This window comes from Castor canadensis, chromosome 19 (genome assembly GCF_047511655.1).
Source record: "Castor canadensis chromosome 19, mCasCan1.hap1v2, whole genome shotgun sequence".
Taxonomy (NCBI): Eukaryota; Metazoa; Chordata; class Mammalia; order Rodentia; family Castoridae; genus Castor; species Castor canadensis.
Window position 1 is genome coordinate 9,710,091 of NC_133404.1, and position 24,921 is coordinate 9,735,011.

General features: G+C 42.2%; 1 protein-coding gene across 2 annotated transcripts in view; it reads left to right on the forward strand.

Moving 5' to 3' along the window:
* The first annotated feature begins 217 nt into the window (after positions 1–217).
* The window catches only part of Fah (fumarylacetoacetate hydrolase), a 45,447-nt gene continuing 20,743 nt past the window's right edge, over positions 218–24,921 (forward strand). For both annotated transcript variants that reach the window (XM_074061726.1, XM_074061727.1), the window contains exons 1-7: positions 218–403; positions 3,823–3,933; positions 5,281–5,402; positions 5,888–5,937; positions 7,871–7,961; positions 23,999–24,096; positions 24,202–24,254. In XM_074061726.1, coding sequence (XP_073917827.1) covers positions 323–403; positions 3,823–3,933; positions 5,281–5,402; positions 5,888–5,937; positions 7,871–7,961; positions 23,999–24,096; positions 24,202–24,254 — 606 coding nt within the window. In that variant the 5' untranslated portion in view covers positions 218–322. The remainder of the gene's footprint in view (positions 404–3,822; positions 3,934–5,280; positions 5,403–5,887; positions 5,938–7,870; positions 7,962–23,998; positions 24,097–24,201; positions 24,255–24,921) is intronic.

The window sequence follows — 24,921 nt, forward strand, 5'->3', positions numbered from 1 at the left end:
GGCGGGCTCAGGGGCGGGGCGGACTCGGGGCGGGGCGGGGCAAGACGGGCTCAGGGGCGTGGCGGGCTCGGGGTCGGGGCGGGCTCAGGGGCGGGGCGGACTGGGGGCGGGGCGGGGCAAGACGGGCTCAGGGGCGTGACGGGCTCGGGGTCGGGGCGGGCTCGGGGTCGGGGTGGACTCGGGGGCGGGGTGGACTCGGGGTCGGGGTGGACTCGGGGGCCAGGCGGGCTCAGAGGTCAAGGCGGGCCCTGGGGCGCAGAAGTCCAGTCAAGCTCGCCACCCTGGTCGTTCGCCATTTACCCCGCTGGTGCTACTAGCTAGCATGTCGTTCATCTCAGTGGCCGAGGACTCTGACTTCCCCATCCACAACCTGCCCTTCGGCGTCTTCTCCACCCCAAGCAACGTGAGCTGCTGCGCTTCGGCTTTGGCGCGGGGCGGGTGTGGAGTGGAGTGGAATGGAGGCGGGCAGTTTGCAACTTGGGCGGGTTTTCTCTTGAAGGGCCTCGGTGGAGAGAGCCTGTGGTTCGAGACCCACTGGGCAACTTTTGTTTGCGTGGGGTTGCGTGAGCATTACATGCAGAGCTCCTCGCACACCATCAGAGAAAGTACGCGTATTGTCACCGAGGAGTGGGAGCGCGTTTCTTCCCCATAGGGAAGGTTATGCTGGTCATTCATCTCACTCATTAGCCCCTAACCCTACAATTTAGGAAATACCAGCGGCTCCCGAGGACTCGTGCATTTCCTGGCCTGGACCTGTGTGGTCTAAGATGTCAAGTTTCTTTGCCCCTAGTTGGAATTCTTTCAGCTTCAGTTGTGGCTGCCTGGCATTCCCTTGTTGGTTAGAAAGCTTTTGGGGCAGAGAAACAAACTTTGACTTGACGTAGTTTATTAGAAAGAAATCTGTAAAATGGAGGCTATATAAGAGGGTCCCTGGGTGGGAAAAACAAATTCGCTTGGATTTGTTTGTGGTATTCTTTTGCTTGCTTTCTGCTCCCACCCTTACAGGTAAAATCCTGATTGAACCCTGTAAGCCACAGAACCACAGGATCCTGTGCATGTAACAGTATTCAGAAAATGTTTGCAGGATTGCGGATGCAGTAAAGTGGTACAGTGCTGCTTGTCTATGGTGTGCAAGGTTTAGCACCACAAAAAAAAAAAAAAGGAAAAAGGAAATGTTTGCTAATTGGGGCTCTTTGGTCCCCAAATAACTGGCCTTTTGTGGTCCTTGCTGTGGTGAATGCCTTGATCTAGAAGAGTCAACTGTGGTTTCACAACTGCCAGACCTGACCAGATGTTGCAAGGATAGTTAGCACTCAGACCCCGCCACAAACTACACATGTTAAGCTTTAACTGTGTTAGCCAATCACACTCTGATGGCAGGACCCTCCCTCTGACCCCCTTTGATACTTTGCTCTCAGCAGATGTGTCCTCACCTCTCCTGGGAGCAGCAATCGATTAGACAGGAACATTTGTTAGAATTAGTGCATATCTGTAGGGAAATCTGGAGTTAAGGTGACTTAGCATGTGCCCTGGAATGTCTAAGCAGCCACTAGGGATTTCTGGGAAAGAACCCCTCCCACTGTCCTCTGAGAAGGGTGCTGGGGTGGAGAGTTGACCTCTTTGCTTTCTGGAAGGTTCAGGTTCAAGTTGAGTTGTGGATCAAAGAAGGAGACTGCATCCCTTTCCTGTCTAACGGAACACGCAATAACGCTGTCTATGAAGACAGCGACAGTGACCTCTGAGAAACGGAATCAGTGGTGTGGAGGCTGATTTGCCTGTCCCTGTCTGCCCTGCCTTTGCCTCCTCGGGGCCTCTGCTCTCTCCAGATCCTACTGGCTGCCTTTCAGCATCTGAGACTCACTAAGAGTAGTTTCCTGCCTCAGGGTCTTAGCATGCGTCATTTCTTCTGCCTGGAAAACTCTTCTGCATCCAGTGTGTTCTCACTCTTCAGGAGTCAGCTTAAGTGACAGCTCTGTACAGCAGGCTGAATGAGCTCCCCGCTGCACCTGACATGGTTATTATTTCCTATAACGCCTTACATGGTGTTTTGCTTCTGGAGAGCGGGAATCAAACCACTCCTCTCCCCCGGTAGCTTAGCAGTGTTTGTGAGTGCTGGTGCCAAGGAGATGCTCCACAGATGTCTGTGGCATGAATAGTGTCTACCTATTTCTGTTCTTGTATTAAGAGATTTGCAGATATTATTTGAATCCTCACAAGAAACATACTATTGTTATTGTTCCTATTTTACAGATGAGAAAACTGAGGCTTAGGGAGGCTAAGAATTGTGCTTCAGATCTCATAGCCAGTAAAAGATGGATTTGGACCCCCCATCTGTTAGCCTCCTGACTCTACACTCTGCCTTCTGTGGCTGGAGTTAGGTGAAGCTTCCTTTTGTACAACTTTGTGTCAGACATGACCAAATGTTATAGAATAGAGACAATACACATTCATTCTCTTAAAGTTAGATAAAGGAGTTTTCTCTCTCTAGTTTGTCTGTCTGAAGTTCTAGGGGAAACTGAGGCTCAGAGGACTAGGGACTTGTCTAGATAATAGGATGGTGAGGGATGGAGCAGACCAGAACCCAGGAATCATGGATTCTACTAGTCTACCATCCTCAAGGTTGAACGTGCAGGGATTTACTTTCTCCAGTGTTTTCTCAGGTCCTCAGGTCACAGTTTGGAGCACAAGGGCAGTGACTTACCGCCCGAAGCTTCTAAGCATTATTTACATCTGACTAAGCAGGCTTGTGATTAGATGTCAGGTTGCTCAATGGCCATGGCTCCTTCTTGCCTTCAGTCAAGGTCAGAATGCCCCAGGTCTGCCGCAGGACTGCCTGAGTGAATGGCCACTGGATCCAGATGGCTTAGCTCTGCCCTTCAGAGCAGTCACCATTTCCAGAGGGAGAGGCCCAGGGAATTGGCAGAACTGGCAATGAGTTGTCATGGTCTCCAGGCAGCCTCCTCTAGGGCATTTCTGCCTGTGGCCTTAGGCCTGGGGAGAGTGTGTTCTGTTCTACCCCTGATCCCAGAGGCTGGCATGCAGGAAGAGATGGCTATCTTCCCTCAGCCAACCAAAATGGAGGTAAAGCCAGTAATTCCACCTCTCAGTTCTATGGAACTGGAATGGCAATGCTGGTGGTTCAGAGATCTAGAAGCCTGGCTCAGGACCAAGCCCCAGGAGGTAGAGTTAGCAAGTTTGCTCTCTGGTTTGCTGTTGACCAGCAAAGCTCAGGACTGTGGGGTCAAAGACCAGGCTTGGCCAAATACTTGAAACATCCTATTAGTCAGAGCTGATGCTGGGATTTTATGGTGCTAAAAGAATTTCCCCCACCTGGTCTGAGCAGTCTGGCTTTGGCAACTCCCATAATCTGAGCTTTCTTCCATTTGAGTCACAACAGGGCTTGTTATCTTCTGCCACCTAGCATGGAGCACTCACTGTTCTACTGCACGAATACATGGTCCTCAGCGAAGGCTTAGGTCAGACCTGGTAAAGTAGCAAGCTGTTTATCGCTGGAGGCACCCAAGCAATGCTTGGGAAACTGCCTGGACGTGAGGCTTTGACCAGTCTGCCTACTCTTCCCACACTCCAGGGGCTATTTGATTTATTTCCCATTGAGGGAACACACGCTCTTTTTCCTTACTGTTCTGGAAGCAGAGAAGGGAGCTGGGAGTATGATGCTGAGGATGTAGTTCCTCGATCACCTCTCCATACAGGCACCCTAGCAGGAACTGACTGACTCCTCAGTAGATGGGCTTTCCACTGAATGAGCTCAGCCTGCCAGAGGCTTTTCTCTCCATGCTGACCATGCTGTCTTCCTCCCAGGCAAAGCCAAGGATCGGTGTGGCCATCGGTGATCAGATCCTGGACCTCAGTGTCATCAAGCACCTCTTCACTGGGCCTGTCCTCTTCAAACACCAGGATGTCTTTGATGAGGTAGGGCATTATGACGTGGCTTATCCCTGATCTCAGCAACAATTACTGCAAATGCCACCAGGAACACTTTCTTTGGCTTCCACTTTTGATAGAGGTAGTGCCTTCACAGGCCCCAGATTGTACATGGATAAGGCTGGTGCTGTTCTGAGAGAGATCTGCTGGCAGGAGCTGACCTTGGGACATCTCAGGTGGCTTCTCACCTGGAGGTGGGTTACTAAGCAAAAAGAGGGTCTGCAGTCCTGGGTCTTTCCCAGTTGTTTCTGAGATGAGGCTCTTTCCTTACTCTGGTTCATTTTTACCTTGAGCTGTTTGCATTTCTGCCTGTCCAAAGCCTGTCCAGGTCTCTGAGGAAGCCATAAGCCCTCCCTCCCGGTCTGCAGTACATCTCGGGGGCAACAGCCTGGTGTACTTGTCCCTGTGGGATGGGCATGAATTTCAGTCCTTGTCAGTGGTCAGCTACTTTGATGTTCTTCTTTCTGACACATGGGCAGGAAGGAGAGTGGTGTTTATTGAGCACTCTTATGTGGCTAAGATAATTACACAAATCCTCCTAATCAGTCCTCCCAGCCACTCTCTGACGTAGGAAGCAGAATCTTCACTAGATGAATGGGTACCTGAACATCTGGAAGGAGATGCAGTTCTCCCAGGATGCACTACTAGAAGATTTAGAGCTGCAGCTGAAACTGTGGCCTTTGGTACCCACAGATGCTATCTCTGCTGTGCACCTCACTGGCTAAGAGATCCTTTCTTTTCTTTTTTTTTTTTTTGGCAATACTGGGGCTAGAACACAGGGCCTTACACCTGTTAGGCAAGCACTTTACCTCTAGAGCTCCCCCCCACCCCGGCTGCTAGCTCTTTTGTTTCTATTTTGTTTTTTAGGTAGGGTCTTGCCAGCTTTGCCTGGGCTGGCCTCTGACCAGGATCATCCTGCTCCACTTCCAGAGTAACTAGGATTACAAGTGTGTACTATGTACTACCACACTCAGCTAAGAGACCCCTTCTTAATTCCTGGGAATGGTATCAGTTTAGGTCACCACAAGCCTGCAGACTGGAGAGGGCCTCCCCTGGAGGAATAAAGCCATCTGTACCTGCAGGCCAGGATGGGCTTAATGGGTTGCTGTCCAGAATAGCAGATCCTAGATTTTAATCATTGTGTGCTACATGTCCAGGAGGGGTGAAATAACATCAAGAAAAGTGATGACTCTTCATCTTGATTTTAAGATGACAAAAGCAAGAACAAAGGTCCCAAGCATTTGAGTGAAGAGAGGTAGCCAGTCCTCCCTGGGCAGGAGGGGGACCCCGGGGCTTTCCCACATGTGACCTTCTCTCTCCCTGCTTTGGTCCTAGCCAACTCTCAACAGCTTCATGGGCCTGGGTCAGGCTGCCTGGAAAGAGGCGAGAGCAGTTTTGCAGAACTTGCTGTCTGCCAATCAAGCCAGGCTCAGAGATGACATGGAGCTTCGGAAGCGGTGAGAAGCATGTGGACATTGATGGGACATGGCAGGGAGACAAGGGTTGGGTGGCAGGCAGTTCTATTCCAAGTCATGCTTTGGCTGCGGGCCTGGTTGAGTGAGACCTGGCTCCATTCAGTCCCCATTGGGCTGTGTGTTGCTGGATGGGCTCTGGGTTTCCCTAGCACCTAGATTGGAGCTGCCAGGCAAGGTCCACTGGCCCACTGTCTTACTCTACTGTTCCTCAGTGGCATCATCTGTGCCCTCCTCTGGTTTCCAGTAGGAGTTCCCACTCCCCAGCCCCTTTTTCTGGAGTGGAACATAGAAACAAGAGGCATTTCAGCTGTAGTGACTCTTCTATGGTATGGGCTGGTTCAGCCGAGTTTTGACTCCAGTCCAGCCTGGCAGAGGTGGTAAGCAGGATTATGGTCTGGTCTGGGTGACTAGAGCAGAGGTCTTGGTTTACCATGTACTTGAGTTTGAAACTTCTGGCTCTGTTTCAGCGCGTTCACCTCCCAGGCTTCTGCCACGATGCACCTGCCAGCCACCATAGGTGAGTGCTATCTGCTCGTTAATACAACATGGACAGTTTAGTGGCAGGTGCCTTGGTACTCAATTATTGGTGGAGGAAGAAGCAGAATCAGGGCTCTGGGGCTGTTAGCTGCTCCCCAACACTGACTGGTCTTAGCACCCAGGCTGGCACTGACTTTGGCTAGCTCAATATTGTTCTTCTAGGAGAGTTGCAGCCTATTCAAGTTTGTAACTAGTTATATGGCTGCCTGTGTAGCAGATCACCACCACACCCTTCCCAGAAGGCTGCTGGGGAAAAGTGCTCTGAGATGTCAGTTTTGAGGGAGAAGGTCAGAGGACCCTGCAGGCCCATTTCCAGACTTGCTATAGGGTATCTGGCTAGACTTAGAGTCAGGAAGTTGGAGTTAGCAAAACTGTCTTCAGACTAAGGTTTAAAGTCCAGAAAAGCCAGATCAACTTGTGACTAGGGGTGCAGGGCTCCATCCTTGTCCATCAATCCCAGAGGAAGGCTGCCACTGTTGGTTTGCCTGGGTGCTTCTGGTCTGAGAGGCCAACTAGCCCTACTTTGGTGAGGACAGGATTCCCTTCAGTCAGGACAAGTCCTTGGCAAAAGCTGGGTGGAGGGCGGGCTTGAGGATGGGCTCAGCCCTTGCTTCCCTGCAGCACTTGAGGGCCATGCTCTATTTTTGGCAAACCAGTCTTTCAGGGATTCTCTATTATTTCTGACTGATTGATTGTGCCATTTCTTGTTTTTTTTTTTCTCTTTTTTTGGGCATGTGTTTATTCTTATGATAAATATCTCTGTTGCTAACCTGGGCTTTGGGACTGAAAACAGGAGGCAGCAGCTATGACTCAGGCTATCCACACCTTGCTCAGTGCTTTCTCTCCTCTTCTTTCTCTATGTCCACTTCTAGTCTAGGCTGCTGATTGGGGTAGTCACTATTTTTTTTTTTTGATGAGAGATTTAGGAAGATAAAATATTCCAAGCATATTTTCCTGGAGATTTTAGTAATTCAATCCCTGAATGAGAGAGGGTTCCTGTGGCTTAACAAACCACCCTGCTCAGCTCATCATGATCAACAGACACAGACTGAGCACCTGTGATATACTAGACTTGTTCTTGGGTCCTAAGGGAGAGCCAAACAAAAGGAGAGCTGGACTGGGCTGCCTTCAAGGGCTGGAGTCTTGCAAAGTTGTGCACACTAATTGGAGCACCAGCTGGAAGTGCCCCAAGAAGGGATCAGGTGAGGGGATTCAGAGGAGGGAAAGAGCCTGCTAGAGAGAGTGGGGAGGGCTTTATGAAAGAGAGGGGCATAATACGCAGAGACGTGGGAGAAGTTGGTCCAGGCAGCAGGTGCAACTTAAGCATAGGCATGGTGAGGGGTGTCCCTGTGTGGGGTGACAAGCAGTGTGTGTGTGTGACACAAGTGGTAGAAGTAGGAGGCACGGGAAGGGAAGTGGAGCTCAGCTGCTTCATGTTCCCAGTCCATTGTTTGTTTCAGAAAGTTTTGATTCATTATTTCTTATGTGTTTCTCAGTTTGGGGGAGGGTTCTAAAAATTAATCTTTTTCTGGTGGGGGGCTCCTGGGAATCAAACTTGGGTCCTTGCACTTGCTGGACAGGCATGGTTCCACTTGAGCAATGCCCCCAACCTTTTTACTTTACATTATTTTTCACAGACTCTTAAGATTTTTGTTCAGGTCAGCCTCAAACTTCGATCCTCCAGGTCCACATCTTCCAAACAGCTGGAATTACAGATGTGAGGCACCATGTCTAGCCTAAAAACAAATACTGAGCAAGGCTATTTTATGTTGCATTTGGTGCTGTGGCTGCCAGAAGAGTTTGAGCTTTGGGATGTGCAAACTTGTGTGCATGCTGACAGCCCCGTCCTTGAGGCTGGCTTGACCTCCACTGTCTGGGTCTCTGATGGACTGTCTTGGGTCTTTGTTCTGCAGGAGACTACACAGACTTCTATTCCTCTCGGCAGCATGCTACCAACATTGGAATCATGTTTAGGGGCAAGGAGAATGCATTGATGCCCAATTGGTATGTCTTGGACTGGGTGTTTGGATAAGTTTGATCTATTTCTGGCAATATGTTTTTTCTAGAAGGTTCAAAGCCCCTCTTAGGTTAGAACAAACTGGGGAAGAAAGCTGGAAATGATGATGCTGTTGCAGCCTGTGCAAACAGTGGCCTCAGCTTCCGGTTCCCTCAGCATGGCTGTGGACCTGCTGTGGGATAATGGGGCAGGTTGGATTAGATTCCTTGAGTCACTGTCATCCTCTGGAAGGTGAGCTGCCTATTACCGTTCTATTGACAAGTCTTAAGTCCTACGATTCACCCAGTTTTATGTTCTGATGCGTGAGAATCCACAGTGTGTCCAGTGCATTCATTTACTTGATTTTCATGGTGGCCCTGTGAGGCTACTCGGGCCAGGACTACAAGCTCCATTTTACTGGAGGGAAAAGAGGCTCAGTGAAAGACTTGCCTATCTCCTAATTACCAGGTCAGGGCCATTGCCAAGCTGGAAAACTGAGCCTGGCTTTTTGTTCTGTGTTGTGAGAGGGCTTCAATTTACTCAGAACTGAAGAGGGCCTGAATTTGAGGGCAAGCACTCATGTAGAGAGGCTATATCAGAAGAAGAGCCTGTTAGACCATAATAAAGAAGGAAGAAGGAAAAAGAGAGCAGATTACTATCAAGAGAGGTGAAAAACAAGGCCAAGGTTACAGAACAAGGCAATATGAATCTGGGACTGGAACCCATTTCAGATGAGTAAATATGAGACCCTGGTCCTGTGCAGTTTGAGGCTGTCTTTGTCCCCAGTCAACCACAATGTATCTATTCTAGTGTCCTCAGAGGTGATGACCCAGGTAATCTTCCAGCCCCAAAGGAGCTGGTTGTCATCAGGGTGCCAGGATTCCAGCAGCTAAAGGCAAAGGCCAGTAGGGCAAGGGAATGGGTTGTAAGTTACATCTGAAACCAAGTGTGACAGCTGCCTCTGTCCTGCCCCTTTCCTTCTGCAGAACAAGAGCAAACAGCAGTCTCTAGTGACATTTGGTGCAGGGTGGCCCGTGGCAGTGCCTTTTTTAACTTTACAGGTGTATTCATTGTAACAAAGGTAATATAGATCGAGTCTTCCTCATCTGAAATGCTTGGGACCAGAAGTGTTTGGGATTTCAGAGTTTTTCAGATTTTGAAATATTTGATTATAAATAATGTGATAACCATGGGGATGGAACCCAAGTCTGAACAACAAATTCATTTATGTTTCATATTTCATATATACCTTATACACATAGGCTGAAGGTCACGTGCTCGTGTGTGTGTGTGTGTGTGTGTGTGTGTGTGTGTGTTTGTGTGTGTGTGTGTTTGTGTTTGTGTGTGTGTGTGCGCATGCGCGCGCGGGAGCTGGTGATGGAACCTGAAGCTGTGTGCATGCTAAGCAAGTGCTCTGCCACTGAGTTTCACTCCTAGCCCTGTACAAAACTTTAAATAATATTTTTCATAAAACAAAGTTTCACGCAGTGGAATTTTCCACGTATGGCGTTATGTCGATACTCAATAGTTCTGGGTTGTGGAGCATTTTGGATTTTGGATTTTTGGATTAGGAATGCTGAGCTATATGCTTATTGTGATTAACCCACATATGACAGAAAGTATATAAAGTAAAGAATCTGTAATTTAAAATGTGCTCACTATTGGACCTGAAGTTTCACTGTCATGCACCTGTGCTGTGGAAGTAAAGGCACCAGTGTGTTTGAGTTTTAGAGCAACGAAGTTTCCTAGCAGCATTTCTAGTGGCCCCAAACTGGAAGTGATCCAAATGCTTTGTGGAGTGATAGTTGAACAATTATTCTATTCCCAATATGAACATTTTTGTAACTATTGAAAGATTTAGGTCAAGAGATCTATTCATTATGTTAGTTGAAACAAGCAAATTATAGAGTATTCTGTAAAGTGTATTTTCATTTTCATAAAAAGACAAAATTTTATATGCATAGACACACTGTATTAGTTTCCTGCTGCTGCTGTAACACATTTCCAGAATTGGCGGCTTAAAATGACATATATATTCTCTTATTCCAAAATAAACCTCACAGGGCTGATGTCTAGGTGTTATCAGGGCTGGTTTGTTCTGGAGGCTCCAGGAAAGCCTGTTTTCATGTCTCTTGAGTTCTGGAGACTGCCTGTATTTCTTGGCTTGTGACCCCTTCACTCTGACCTCTTTGAGCTGAAATTGCTGTATTCACTTTATCATTGGTATGTCTTTGTATAATTATAATTAATAATGAAATCTAAGTGTACCTTAGTCATTTACAAAATAAATTTTTGGAACAGGTAACACAAGATAAATACACACTAAAATAGTATTCATATGAAAAGATGCAAAAATATTGTAGTAATAAAGTATATTAAAAAAAGCCTGAAAGAATGACAAAAAAAGAAGTGTATAGAAACATATGGGAAGGAAGAGCACTACATTCCAGCTGGTGATTCCATCTGGAGTGAGAGCGAAGTTCACAGGCAGGCAGTAAAGATCAGCAAAGGTGGGTATTTAACTGGATTAGCAAAGTTCTATTTCTTTAGCTTATTGGTGGTTCATGGCTATTATATCTTACATCTTTCTATCATTGCAAAATACATTTATCATTACAAAGTAAGTTATCAAATATTGAAGTAAATTAAAAACAATAAAAGCAAGGTCAGCAGAGATGCATAGTTCCCTTCTCAACAGGCCAAACTGTTAGGGTTCTTCTGTGTCCTTTCTCAGGTGTTTTTGCACACTCTGCCAATTTATCTATGTGGCCATTTCTCTTATTAATTTGAAAGAGAGTTTTGTAAGTAATAGAAATTTACCCTTTCTTGCAATGCATTGCAAATATATTCTCCTCGTAGAGGTTGAGCATTTCTACTCTGAAATCCAAAATGCTTCAAAATGAGAAAATATCTGAGTTGCTGCCATGATGCTGTATGACACTTTCTTTTTTTTTGGTGGATGGTACTGGTGTTTGAACTCAGGGCCTCATGCTTGCTAGGCAGTGCTCTATCCCCTGAGCCACTATCCCAGCCTTGTAGTGATGCTTTCAATGTACACAGACTTTGTTTCATCTGCAAAATTATTACTAAATACTGTGTAAAATTACTTTCAGGCCAAGTGTATAGGTGAATATGAAACATAAAGGAATTTCATTTTTAAACTTGGGTCCCATCCCCAAGATGCCTCATTATGTATATGTAAATAAACTAAAATCAAAACCTAAAATCCAAAAGGATTCTGGTCCCAAGCATTTTGGATAAGGGACACTCAACTGTATCTTGTCTTTTTACTCAGCTATATCTCTGGATGTAGAAATTTTACAAAGTCAAACATGTTACTCAGTTTATTTATGGCATTTGTTGTGTCCTATTTAGAAAGGCTTTTGGCACCCTAAGAATTTGAAAATTTTTTTGTGTTTTTCCTTAGTACTTGTAATACCCTCTCTTTGTACATGTAGGTCTTTAATCCATGTGGACTTTCCTTTTCCTTTTGTGTGCAATGTGAGGTGTGAGTGTGAGTCTGTATTTGATTCCAGGATGCTGTAACAAAGTGCCATGATGGGGTGGCTTACAACAGTCCTGGAAGCCCTAAGTCTGAATTCAGGGTGCCAACAGGCTGTTATTCCTCTGAAGTATCTAGGAGGCTGCCCATCCCTTGCCACCTCCATTTTAGTGGCTGCAGGTGTTCCTTGTAGCTGCGTCACGCCTATCTCTGTCTTTGTCTTTACATGGCCACCTTCTCCTTTCCATGACTTCTGTCTCATATAAAGACATTTTTGGATATGGGGCCCACTAGGATAATCCAGGGTGACTGCTTGATTCTTACTTTAATTACATGTACAAAGACTCTTTTTCCCACATTTTCTGGGGGAGCGGAGAGTTTAGGCTGTGGTCATAGCACTGAGTGAGCTGCTTTCAGTGCACTACAGGGTCTAACTTCTCACATTGTTCAAAGCACTCACCAGGTTTTATTTAACATATACTGACCTCTCACCTACATAAGATTCTCGCATGTTCAGTCTGTCCCCTTGCATTGGTGATGTACTGTTTTTTTTAAACACTTTTATTAGCATATACTAGTTGTACAGGTGGGTTTCCTTGTGACATTTGCATATGTATTTACAATGTAACTGAATTAGATTCACTCCCTCTATCATTCTCCCTCGTTCCCACTCTCTCCCCTTCTTAAAACAATTTCTATGGGTTTCAGCATTCCATTGTCATACAAGTAGACAAAATACATTACCATCCTTTACCCTCTCTGTTCAACCTCACCTCTTTCCCTGGTACCAGCTCCTGAGCAGGACCCATTTATCTTCCTGTCCTTTATTTTTTTAAGTGTATTTTAATTATTCAAAGGAGTTTTGCTGTGGTATTTCACACATGCACAAATTGTAATTTAATGAGATTAACCTTCTCTATTAATCTCTTTCTTTATCCTCTCTGCTCCCCTATTATTCAACAGCTTTCAGTGTATTTCATTATGTAATCTTTGTGTACAGATTCAAAGTATTTTAATATTATTCAGTCTGAGTCATTCACTTGTCCTCTCCCCTTCCTCTAGTCCCCTTAAGCAGTCACAGCATTACAGTCATGTTCTATATCTATCTATTTATTTATTTATATGTATACAAAATCATATATATAGTTATGTCAACATTTCTTTTAGGTCTAGCTTTCACATATGAGGGAAAACATACGACCTTTGTCCTTCTGAACCTGGCTTACTTTGCTACACGATGAGCTTTAGATCCATTCATTTACTTTCAAACAACATAATTTTATTCTTTTTCACTGAATAACGCTCCATTGTGTATATATACCACATTTTCTTAACCTGCTCATCAGTTGTAGGGCACAGGGCTATTTCCATAGCTTGGCTATTGTGAATAGTGCTGCAATAAGCATGGGTGTGCAGGTGGCTCAAATGTATTGTGACTTACATTACCTCAGAGTGGTATCTCAGGAGCGTATGTAGGCCTAATTTTAGTTTTTTTGAGGAATCTCTGTACTGCTTTCCACGTGGTCACACTAATTTATATTCTATCAGCGGTGTATAAGGTTTCCTTTCCCCTCTGCAGTCCCACCAGCATTTGCTGTTGTTTGTAGTTTTATTGTTAGCTATTCTGACTGAAGTGAGGTAAAATCTCAGTGTTGTTTTGATTTGCATTTGCTTTATGGCTCAGGTGCTGAGCAAGAAGTTTCTTCCTGTATTCATTGGCCATTTGTACTTCTTTTGAGAATTGTCTGTTGAGTTCATTTGCCCATTTACTTACTCAGTGTGTTGTTGATTCTTTGGGAGTATAGCTTTTTGAGTCTCCTGTATATTCTGGTTATTAATCCCTTGTCAGATGTATAGCTGACAAAGGTTTTCTCCCATTTTTAGACTGTCTCTTCAGTCTAGCAACTGTTTCTTTGGCTGTGCAGAAGCTTTTTAGTTTTATGCAGTCACATTTGTCAATCCTTTCTCTTAATTGATGAGCTATTGGAGTTCTATTTACAAAGATATAACCCATGCCTGTGTATTGCAGTGTTTTCCCTATTCTTTCCTGGACTGGTTGCAGAGGTTTAGGTCTTTTTTTTTTTAATTTTTATTTTATTAATATGTGTGTACATTGTTTGGGTCATTTCTCTCCCCTTCCCCCCGTCTCCTCCCTTCTCCCCCGCTCCCTCCCTTACCCCCCCTTACCCCTCGCTACCAGGCAAAAACTATTTTGCCCTTATCTCTAATTTTGTTGTAGAGAGAGTATAAGCAATAATAGGAAGGAACAAGGGTTTTTGCTAGTTGGGATAAGAATAGCTATACAGGGAGTTGACATGCATTGATTTCCTGTACATGTGTGTTACCTTCTAAGTTAATTCTTCTTGAACTAGCCTTTTCTCTAGTTCCTGGTCCCCTTCTCCTATTGACCTCAGTTGCTTTAAACTATCTACTTTAGTTTCTCTGAGTTGAGGGCAACAAATGCCATCTATTTTTTTAGGTGTCTTACCTATCCTCATACCTTCCTTGTGTGCTCTCGCTTTATCCTGTGACCAAAGTCCAATTCCCTTGTGTTTGCCCTTGATCTAATGTCCACATATAAGGGAGAACATACTATTTTTGGTCTTTTGGGCCAGGCTAAACTCACTCAGAATGATGTTCTCCAATTTCATCCATTTACCTGTGAATGATAACATTTCATTCTTCTTCATGGCTGCATAAAATTCCATTGTGTATAAATACCACATTTTCTTAATCCATTCGTCAGTGGTGGGGCATCTTGGCTGTTTCCATAACTTGGCTATTGTGAATAGTGCTGCAATAAACACGGGTGTGCAGGTGCCTCTGGAGTAACCTGTGTCACAGTCTTTTGGGTATATCCCCAAGAGTGGTATTGCTGGATCATATGGTAGATCAGTGTTTAGATTTTTAAGTAGCCTCCAAATTTTTTTCCAGAGTGGTTGTATTAGTTTACATTCCCACCAGCAGTGTAAGAGGGTTCCTTTTTCCCCACATCCTCGCCAACACCTGTTGATAGTGGTGTTGCTAATGATGGCTATTCTAACAGGGGTGAGGTGGGATATTAGTGTGGTTTTAATTTGCGTTTCCTTTATTACTAGGGATGGTGAGCATTTTTTCATGTGTTTTTTGGCCATTTGAATTTCTTCTTTGAGAAATTTCTGTTTAGTTCACTTGCCCATTTCTTTATTGGTTCGTTAATTTTGGGAGAATTTAGTTTTTTGAGTTCCCTATATATTCTGGTTATCAGTCCTTTGATGTGTAGCTGGCAAATATTTTCTCCCACTCTGTGGGTGTTCTCTTCAGTTTAGAGACCATTTCTTTTGTTGTGCAGTTTTATGAGGTCCCATTTATCTATGCTATCTCTTAGTTGCTGAGCTGGTGGGGTTCTATTGAGAAAGTTCTTGCCTATACCTATTAATTCCAGAGTATTTCCTACTCTTTCCTTTACCAACTTTAGAGTTTGGGGTCTTATGTTAAGATCCTTGATCCGTATTGAGTTAATACTGGTGTAGGGTGATATACATGGATCTAGATCCAGTTTTTTGCAGACTGCTAACCAGTTTTCCCAGCAGGTTTTGTTGAAGAGGCTGTCTTTTCTCCATTGTATATTTTTAGCTCCTTTGTCAAAGACAAGTTGGTTATAGTTGTGTAGCTTCATATCCGGGTCCTCTTTTCTGTTCCACTGGTCTTCATGTCTGTTTTTGTGCCAGTACCATGCTGTTTTTATTGTTATTATATTGTAATATAGTTTGAAGTCGGGTATCATGATACCTCCAGCATTGTTCTTTTGACTGAGTATTGCCTTGGCTATTCGTGGCCTCTTGTGTTTCCATATAAATTTAATGGAAGATTTTTCAATCTCTTTGATGAGTGTCATTGGGATTTTGATGGGAATTGCATTAAACATGTAGATTACTTTTGAGAGTATAGACATTTTTACTATGTTGATTCTACCAATCCATGAGGATGGGAGATCTCTCCACTTTCTATAGTCTTCCTCAATCTCTTTCTTCAGAAGTTTGTAGTTTTCCTTGTAGAGTTCGTTTACATCCTTTGTTAGGTTTACACCTAGGTATTTGATTTTTTTGAGGCTATTGTAAATGGAATTGTTTTCATATATTCTTTCTCAGTTTGTTCATTTTTAGTGTATAGAAATGCTAATGATTTTTCTATGTTAATTTTATATCCTGCTACCTTGCTATAGCTATTGATGGTGTCTAGGACCTTTGAGTAGAGTTTTTGGGTCTTTAAGGTATAGGATCATGTCGTCTGCAAATAGGGATATTTTGACAGTTTCTTTACCTATTTGTATTCCTTTTATTCCTTCTTCTTGCCTAATTGCTCTGGCTAAGAATTCCAGCACTATGTTGAATAGGAGTGGAGATAGTGGGCATCCTTGTCTGGTTACTGATTTTAGAGGGAATGGTTTCAGTTTTTCTCCATTAAGTATAATGCTGGCTGTAGGTTTGTCATATATAGCTTTTATGATGTTGAGGTACTTTCCTTCTATTCCTAGTTTTCTTAGAGCCTTTATCATGAAATGGATCTTATCAAAGGCTTTTTCTGCATCTATTGAGATAATCCTGCGGTTTTTGTCGTTGCTTCTGTTAATGTGGTTTATTACATTTATTGATTTTCCTATGTTGAACCACCCCTGCATTCCTGGGATGAAGCCTACTTGATCGTAGTGAATGATGATCTTTTTGATGTGTTGTTGAATTCTGTTTGCCATTATTTTCTTGAGGATTTTTGCATCAATGTTCAATAAGGAGATTGGCCTATATTCTCCTTTTTGGAGGTGTCTTTGCCTGGGCTTGGGATAAGTGTAATACTGGCTTCATAAAATGTGTTAGGCAGTTTTCCTTCCCTTTCTATTTCATGGAACAGTTTAAGGAGGGTTGGTATCAGTTCTTCTTTAAAGGTCTGATAGAATTCAGTAGAGAATCCATTAGGTCCTGGGCTTTTCTTTTTGGGGAGACTCTTGATTGCTGCTTCAATTTCATTTTGTGTTATAGATCTATTCAGGTGATTAATATGCTCTTGGTTCAGTTTTGGATGATCATATGTATCTAAAAATCTGTCCATTTATTTAAGATTTTTGAATTTATTTGAATATAGATTCTCGAAGTAGTCTGTGATAATTTCCTGGACTTCCATGGTGTTTGTCATTATCTCCCCTTTTGCATTCCTGATTCTACTATTTTGGGTTTTTTCTCTCCTCATTTTATTCAGGTTTGCCAGGGGTCTGTTGATCTTGTTTATTTTTTCAAAGAACCAACTTTTTGTTTCATTAATTCTTTGTATGGTTTTTTTGGTGTGTGTTTGATTGATTTCAGTTTTTATTTTTATTATTTTTCTCCTTCTGTTTGTTTGGGATTTGCTTGTTCTTGTTTTTCTAGGAGTTTGAGATGTATCATTAGGTCTTTGATTTGGGATTTTTCAGTCTTTTTAATATATGCACTCATGGCTATAAACTTTCCTCTCAGGACTGCCTTTTCTGTGTCCCATAGGTTCTGGTAGGTTGTGTTTTAATTTCCTCTTTTATTTCATCAATGACCCATTGTTCATTAAGCAATGAGTTATTCAGTTTCCAGCTGTTTGCATGTTTTTTGTCTTTATATTTGTTGTTGAGTTCTAGTTTTATTGCATTGTGATCAGATAGAATGCATGGTATAATTTCTATTTTCTTACATTTGCTGAGGCTTGCTTTGTGCCCTAGGATGTGATCTGTTTTGGAGAAGGTTCCGTGGGCTGCTGAGAAGAATGTATATTGTGTAGAAGTTGGATGAAATGTTCTATAGACATCAAGTAGGCCCATCTGATCTATTGTATATTTTAGATCTTGGATTTCTTTATTGAGTTTTTGTTTGGATGACCTATCTATTAATGATAATGGGGTGTTAAAGTCTCCCACAACCACTGTGTTGGAGTTAATATATGCTTTTAGGTCTTTCAGGGTATGTTTGATGAAATTGGGTGTATTGACATTGGCTGCATATAGGTTGATAATTGTTATTTTCTTTTGGTCTATTTCCCCTTTTATTAGTATGGAATGTCCTTCTTTATCTCGTTTGCTCAATGTAGGTTTGAAGTCTACTTTGTCAGAGATAAGTATTGCTACTCCTGCCTGTTTTTGGGGGCCATTGGCTTGGTAAATCTTCTTCCAGCCTTTCATCCTAAGCCTATGTTTATTTCTGTCGGTGAGATGGGTCTACTGTAAGCAACAAATTGTTGGATCTTCCTTTTTAATTCAGTTCATCAAACGGTGCCTTTTGATGGGGGAATTAAGTCCATTAACGTTAAGTGTTAGTACTGATAGGTATGTTGTGATTTCTGTCATTTAGTTGTCTTAGTTGTTTGAAAATTTGATTGTGTATACCTAAATTGAGGTTACTCTCTACTTTCTTGCTTTTTTCTTTCCTGTAGTTTGGTGCTGCCTGTCCTTTCATGGTTATATTGCGTTTCACTTTCTGTGTGCAGAATCCCTTGAAGAATCTTTTGTAGTGGTAGCTTTGTGGTCACATATTGTTTTAGTTTCTGCTTACCATGGAAGACTTTTATTGCTCCATCTATTTTGAATTATCTTTTGCTGTGTAGAGTATCCTGGGGTTGAAGTTATTTTCATTCAGTGCCCGGAAGATCTCACCCCATGCTCTTCTTGCTTTTAATGTTTCTGTTGAGAAGTCTGCTGTGATTTTGATGGGTTTACCTTTGTATGTTATTTGTTTTTTCTCTCTTATAGCCTTCATTATTCTTTCTGAAGTCTCCGTATTTGTTGTTTTAATGATAATATGCCGTTAGTTCGTTCTATTTTGGTCTGGTCTGTTTGGTGTTCTGGAGGCCTCTTGCATCTGTATGGGCATAGATTTTTCTAGATTTGGGAAATTTTCTGTAATTATTTTGCTGAATATATTACACATTCCCTTTGCTTCCACCTCTTCTCCTTCTTCAATGCCCATGATTTTCAGGTTTGGTCTTTTGATGGAGTCGGTGAGTTCTTGCATTTTCTTTTCACAGGTCTTGAGTTGTTTAACTAATAGTTCTTTGGTTTTTCCTTTAATTGCCATTTCATCTTCGAGTTCTGAGATTCTGTCTTCTGTTTGTTCTGTTCTGCTGGATTTGCCTTCCGTTTTGTTTTGCATTTTTGTTTCTGTCTTTTTCTGAGGTTTTCCATATCCTGGGTCATTTCCTCTTTAATGTTGTCTATTTTCGTTCTGAGTTCATTTATCTTTTTATTAACCGTGTTCTTTGTTTCACTTTGGTGTTTATACGGTGCTTCTATGGTTTCTCTTATTTCTTCTTGTGCTTTCTCAAATTCTCTATTTTTGTTGTCTTGGAATTTCTTGAGTGTCTCCTGTACATTTTGGTTGACCATATCCAGTATCATCTCTATAAAATTCTCATTGATTACTTGGAGGATTTCATCATTCAGATTATTCTTGTGGGCTTCATTGGGTTCTTTGGCATAGTTTGTCTTCGTTTGTTGGAGTCTGGAACTGAGTATGTGTTTTCTTCATTTGCCTCTGGTTCCTGTACTAATTTTTTGCTGTGGGGATACTGGTTTCTTTTTTTTTTTCTGTCTTTCCATCATTGCCCTTGGTATTGTTACTGTGCCTGCACTGTGTGCAATTAAGTATTTTCTAGCTTGTAATAATAACAATGGTGATATTTAGAATGGAAAGGTGAGAGGAGTGGGATAGCAAAGAAGGTAAAGAAAAAGGAAAAACAAACAAGTAAAAACACAAAACAAACAAACAAAAAAACCGTGTCAAAGACATAAACAGGGAGAGATAGTGTACTGATTAACAGTTAGCTAAACAGGCATTAGGGAGACAGAGAGGATAAAAAAATAAAATAAAATAAGAATTAAGAAAAAATAAAATAATTAAAAAAGATCTCCAAGTTCAAATGCAATGAAGTTTCAGTCTTAATAATTTTGGTGTTGGTCTGTCAGCCTCCAATCCTGAGATGGTGTCCCAGAAGTAGTTCTGTCATTGTCTCATCAAAAAGGAAAAAAACCAAAAGACAAAGAAAAACCAAAACACAACAAAGTGTCCCAAGTTCAGATGCAATACAATTTCAGTAAGTTTTTCAGCATGCAGGTGTAGTTAGGTTGTTGTCTCATCAAAGGAAGAGAAAAAAAATATTGAGCCTGGAGACAGTTTTATGAATGGCTGTCTGAGGCTGAGGCTCACCTGCCCGCTGCTGTCAGCCTGCTGTTGCTGGAGGCGTTATTTATGCAGATCTCAGGGGTGAGCTTAGCACTCACCTGGCCCCGCTGGCTTTGTTTACTTTGAGTTCTTCTGGGCAGGACGGCCACTGTTACAAGCTTTCCCCTTTCCAAGCACACTGGGGGAGGTGGCGTTACGCCGCTTTCTCTGGCTGGTGTGTTTATTTATAGTTCATGTGGGAAGTGACACTTCTCCCCTCTGCTGTGGAGTTTTCCTCCTACCACCGATTTTACAAGCTTTCCCGCTCCTGCCTTCTCAGGCCGGCTTGTTTTACAGTTCTGTGAGGGATTGCCCCTCCCCCCACTTTGGCGCTCAGGGCGCCCCGCCCTCTTTGCTACGTGTCTTTTTTATTGTTGTTGTTTATTATTCAGTTTGTTTTTTCTCTTTTTTCCCTGGGTGGGGGTTGGTCTGTCCAGGGGGCTATGCTGATCTGGCCCAGGATTGTCTGGGGAGTACCTTGTGTCGCTTAGCTCACCTGGTGTTCTGCTTCTCCCAAGCAGGTTAGGTGTTGGCGTCTGGCGGTGCGAGAGCCCTCCTGGTTTCTCCATTTAACATGGAGTGGAGATCCTATGCGCAGGCTGGGGGTGTGGTGGTGTTGGAGTTTTACCTCTTCTTGGTGGTTTTCCCTTCAAGGTGTTCTCCAGCGTCTCTCTAAGATTTTACCTTAGGAAGCACGCTTTCTGCTTTCTCCTCTAGTCCCCATCTTCCATCTGGAATCTAAAAAATCATTTCTCCTGGCTGGCTTTGCCACAAAATGTTAATGGCACTGGTGCAGTCTGTGATCAGAAGACTTCCAAATTTTTTGTATCCCATGGGGAAGAACCCATGGCAGGACACATGGGTGTAAAGAGAGTTTATTAAAAGTTAGGGAAGGAAAATACAAAATGGAGCACAGTGATGCCCAGGTGGAAGCCAGAAGCTGAGAGAGCTAGCTTTAGGTCTTATGTGAAGATCTTTGATGCACTTTAAATTGATACTAGAATAGGGCGAGAGACTGTGACCTCGTTTCACTCTTCTACATGCGCATATAGTTTTCCCAGCAGCATGTGCTGAAGAGGCTATCTTTTCTCTAATGTATGGTTTGGGATTCTTTGTTAAAATCAAATGGCTGTAGCTAAATGGGTTTGTGCATGGCTTCTCTATTCTGTTCCATTGGTCTTCGTATTTGTACCATGGTATTTTTCTTACTGTGACTCTGTACTATGGTTTGAAGTTAGGTATTATGATATCTCCAGCGTTCATTGCTCTTTTTGCTTAGGATTGCTTTGGCTATTTGAAGTCTTTTGGGCTTCCCTATAAACTTTAGGATTGATTATTATATCTCTCTAGAAAATGTCATTTGGATTTTAATGGGGATTGTATTCAACATATAGATTGCTTTTCATAGTATAGCCATTTTTACAATATTGATTCTGTCCATCAGTGAGCATGAGAAGTCCTTCCATTTTCTAATGTCTTCTTTGATTTTTTTCTCCATTGATTTATAGTTTTCATTGTATAGGTCTTTCATTTCCTTTGTATTTTTTGATGCTATTATGAATGGGATTGTGTAGAGAAATGCTACTGATCTTTGTACTACTGACTTTGTATCCTGATACTTTGTCAAATGTGTTTATGAGATCTAAGATGTTGTTAGTGGAGTTTTTAGGTATAAGATCATATCATTTACAAATAGGGATAATTTGACTTCTTTCTCCCCTATTTGAATTCCTTTATTTCTTTTTCCTTTCTTACTGCTTTGGATTGGAATTCCAGTACTATATTGAATAAGAGTGGGGAGAGTGGAAGCCTTGTTTCATTCCTGACTTTAAGGAAATGATTTTAGTTTTCCCCCTGTTTAATAGATGTTGGTGATAGGTTTGTCTATTTATCCTTGTAATGTTGAGATATTTTTTCTATTCTAGTTTCTTCAAAGCTTTTTATCATGAATGTATGTTGAATTTTGTCAAAGGATTTTTTTTCTGCATCTGTTGAGATGATAATGACTTTTGTCCCTAATTCTGCTTATGTGTTGTATTATATTTATTTACTTACTTGCATATGCTGAACCATCCTTGCATCCCTGGAATGAAACTTGCTTGATTATGGTATATGATATTTTTAATATGTTATTGGATTTGCTTTGTAAGTACTTTACAGAGGGCTTTCATGTCTATGTTTATCCATGAAATTGGCCTATAACTTTCTTTCTTTCTTTTTTTTTTTTTGATGCATCTTTACCTGGTTTTGATAATAGGGTAATGCTGGCTTTGTAAAATGAGTTTAGTAATATTCCTTCCCTTTGTATTTTTTGGAATAGTTTGAGGAACATTGTTATTAGTTCTTCTTTAAAGAAGAGATGAAGAAATTTATTAGTTCTTTAAGAAGGACTAAGCAGTGATCCATCCAGTTCTGGGCTTTTCTTTGCAGAGAGGTTCTTTTAACTGTGTCAATCTCATTTTTCTTTATAGACTGGTTTAAGTTGTTGTGTCCTCTTTGTTTAATTTTGGTGGGTCATATGTGTCGGAATTTATCAATTTCTTGATTTTCTGGTTTACTTGAGCATAGGTTTTCAAAATACTCCTGTATAATCTTCTGAATTTCACTGGTGTCTGTTTTAATAATTTCCTTTCCATCTCTGATTTTATTAATTTGTGTATTCTCCTTTCTTCTTTTGGTTAGTTTGGTTAAAGTTTTGTTGATCTTATTTAAGTTTTCGAAGAGCCAAATTTTTGTTTCATTAATTTGTTGTATCATTCTTTTGGTCTCCCTGTTATTTATTTGTACCCCAATTTTTATAATTTCTTTCTGTCTATTACTTTCACTGCTTCATCAGGCTGTTTGAGATCTCTCTATTTTTCTGATGTGGGTGCTTATGGTTATAAATTTCCCTCTTAAGACTAACTTTTTTTTTTCATTTTTCTTTTATTATTCATATGTGCATACAAGGCTTGGTTTATTTCTCCCCCCTGCCCCCACCCCCTCCCTTACCACCCACTCCACCCCCTTCCGCTCCCCCCCTCAATACCCAGCAGAAACTATTTTGCCCTTATCTCTAATTTTGTTGTAGAGAGAGTATAAGCAATAATAGGAAGGAACAAGGGGTTTTGCTGGTTGAGATAAGGATAGCTATACAGGGCATTGACTCACATTGATTTCCTGTGCGTGGGTGTTACCTTCTAGGTCTTAAGACTAACTTTGCTGTGTCTCACAGGTTCTTGGAAGTTGTGTTTTCATTTTCATTTGACTCTAAGAATTTCTTAATTTCTTCATTATCCCCTTTATCATTCAAAAGTGTGTTGTTCAATCTCCATGAGTTATAATGGTTTTTGTAGTTTTCCTTGACACTGATTTTTAATTCTATCCCATTATGGTCTGTTAAGATACAGGGTATTATTTAGATTTATTTTTGTGCTTGTTGAGACTTGGGTTTGAATCACAGTGCCACCTCTTCATTGCTGGTGTCCTCAGCAATGTCAGTGGCTCTCAGTGCCTGAGTACACTCAATGATGACCAATGACACTACAATGTGGGGCTCTTCTGAAGATTCTATGAGAAGGGAACAATACAAAAAGCATTTCGTGTGGGCTCCATGAGAGCTAGGTGCTGTGTACATGGGAATCATTCCTGTTAGATGTTCTTCTTGCATGTGAGTCAGCACCATATGGACACTGGGGCTGAGGATGGGAGAAAGTTTTACTTTACTCTTAAGTGCCTTTTGATTTCTTTAAACATTGTGGCAAAATTCACAGAACATACAACTTATGATCTTAACAATGTTCACCTATGCTGTGGTTTTATGTGCAGTCATCACCACTGTCTACCTCCAGAGTGATTTTCGTCTGACAACTGTAACTCTAACCCATTGCACAACTCCTTGCTCCCCTCTCCCCAGCCCTGGATGACCCCATTTTGCTTTCTGTCTCTATAAATTTGGCTGCTCTGTATACCTCACTTATCACAGTACAGTATTATCTTGTTTTTGTTTTGAGACAGGGTCTCACTATTTAGCCCAGGCAACCTCCCAGTGCTGATGTTACAAGCATGTGCCACCATGTGTGGCTAATATTTATATATTTTTGTGATTGGCTTATTTCACTTGGCTTAATGTCTTCAAGGTTCATCCATGTTGTAGCGTGTGTCAGAATTTCCTTTCTTCAGACTGAACAATATTCCACTGGATACAAACATTTTGTTTCTCTCTTCATCCATCGGTAGATACTTGGGAGTACCTATTGAGTTTTGAGCCATATATATATTTGTTTCTTTTAAAGTTTTATTTTGCAGCATGTAAGAGCTTTAACACCATGCACCACCTCTTCTTCATCATCAGGCTGCACTTGCCAGTGGGGTACCATGGCCGAGCCTCCTCTGTTGTGGTGTCTGGCACCCCAATCCGAAGGCCCATGGGACAGATGAGACCGGATACGTGTAAGTGATTCTAACGTTCAGATCCTTCTGGTGCTTTCTCTTCCCAGGCAGCGAGTTCTGCAGCCTGGCACTCACAGCTGCCCCTTTCTTCTGGTGTCATTTCAGCAAAGCCTCCTGCATATGGTGCCTGCAGACTCTTGGATATTGAGCTGGAAATGGTGAGCTGTGTGTGGAGTTTTATTGCCTTAGGATCTACTTGAGCTCTTATGGCAGGAGAGCTCTTTCTGGGATGGCTAGTCTGCATGACAAGCAGTTCATACATCTCCAGCCATCAGTGCCAGCTCTGTGTCCCCATCCTCATTATTTACTGACTCTGTATTTATGAATTAACCTGCTTATTGAAATTTATTTGTAACCTCCAATTAACACAGAGCTTTTGTGGTCATTCATGGACACACAAAGAGCAATAAAAAAGCTTGAGTTTCCTAATGCACACATTGTCAAATGAGGTTACAGCCTTGTCTTACTGTTTAAGCTCTTATACATGTACTCTTTCTGTAGCCTCTTTTTTTTTTGCCACATTTCTCACATTTTCCCACTCTTTTGGGTGATTTCATTGTTTATAACAGTTCCCAAGTGCTGTTTTGTGCCCCTAAGTGCAAGAAGGCCTAGAAATTCTTACAGAGAGATGTATGACAGATAAGACTTATACAGGCTTGAGTTTTGGCACTGTTGACAGGGAGTTCAATGTTAATGAATCAACAGTATAACGTGTGCTGTCTTTAAACAGAAGCACATAAAACAAGGTCATTTATAATTATTTATTGGTTAATTGATGAAAGTATTGTGGCCAGAGGCTTGTGGGCACCTATCCCTGTGTTTCTG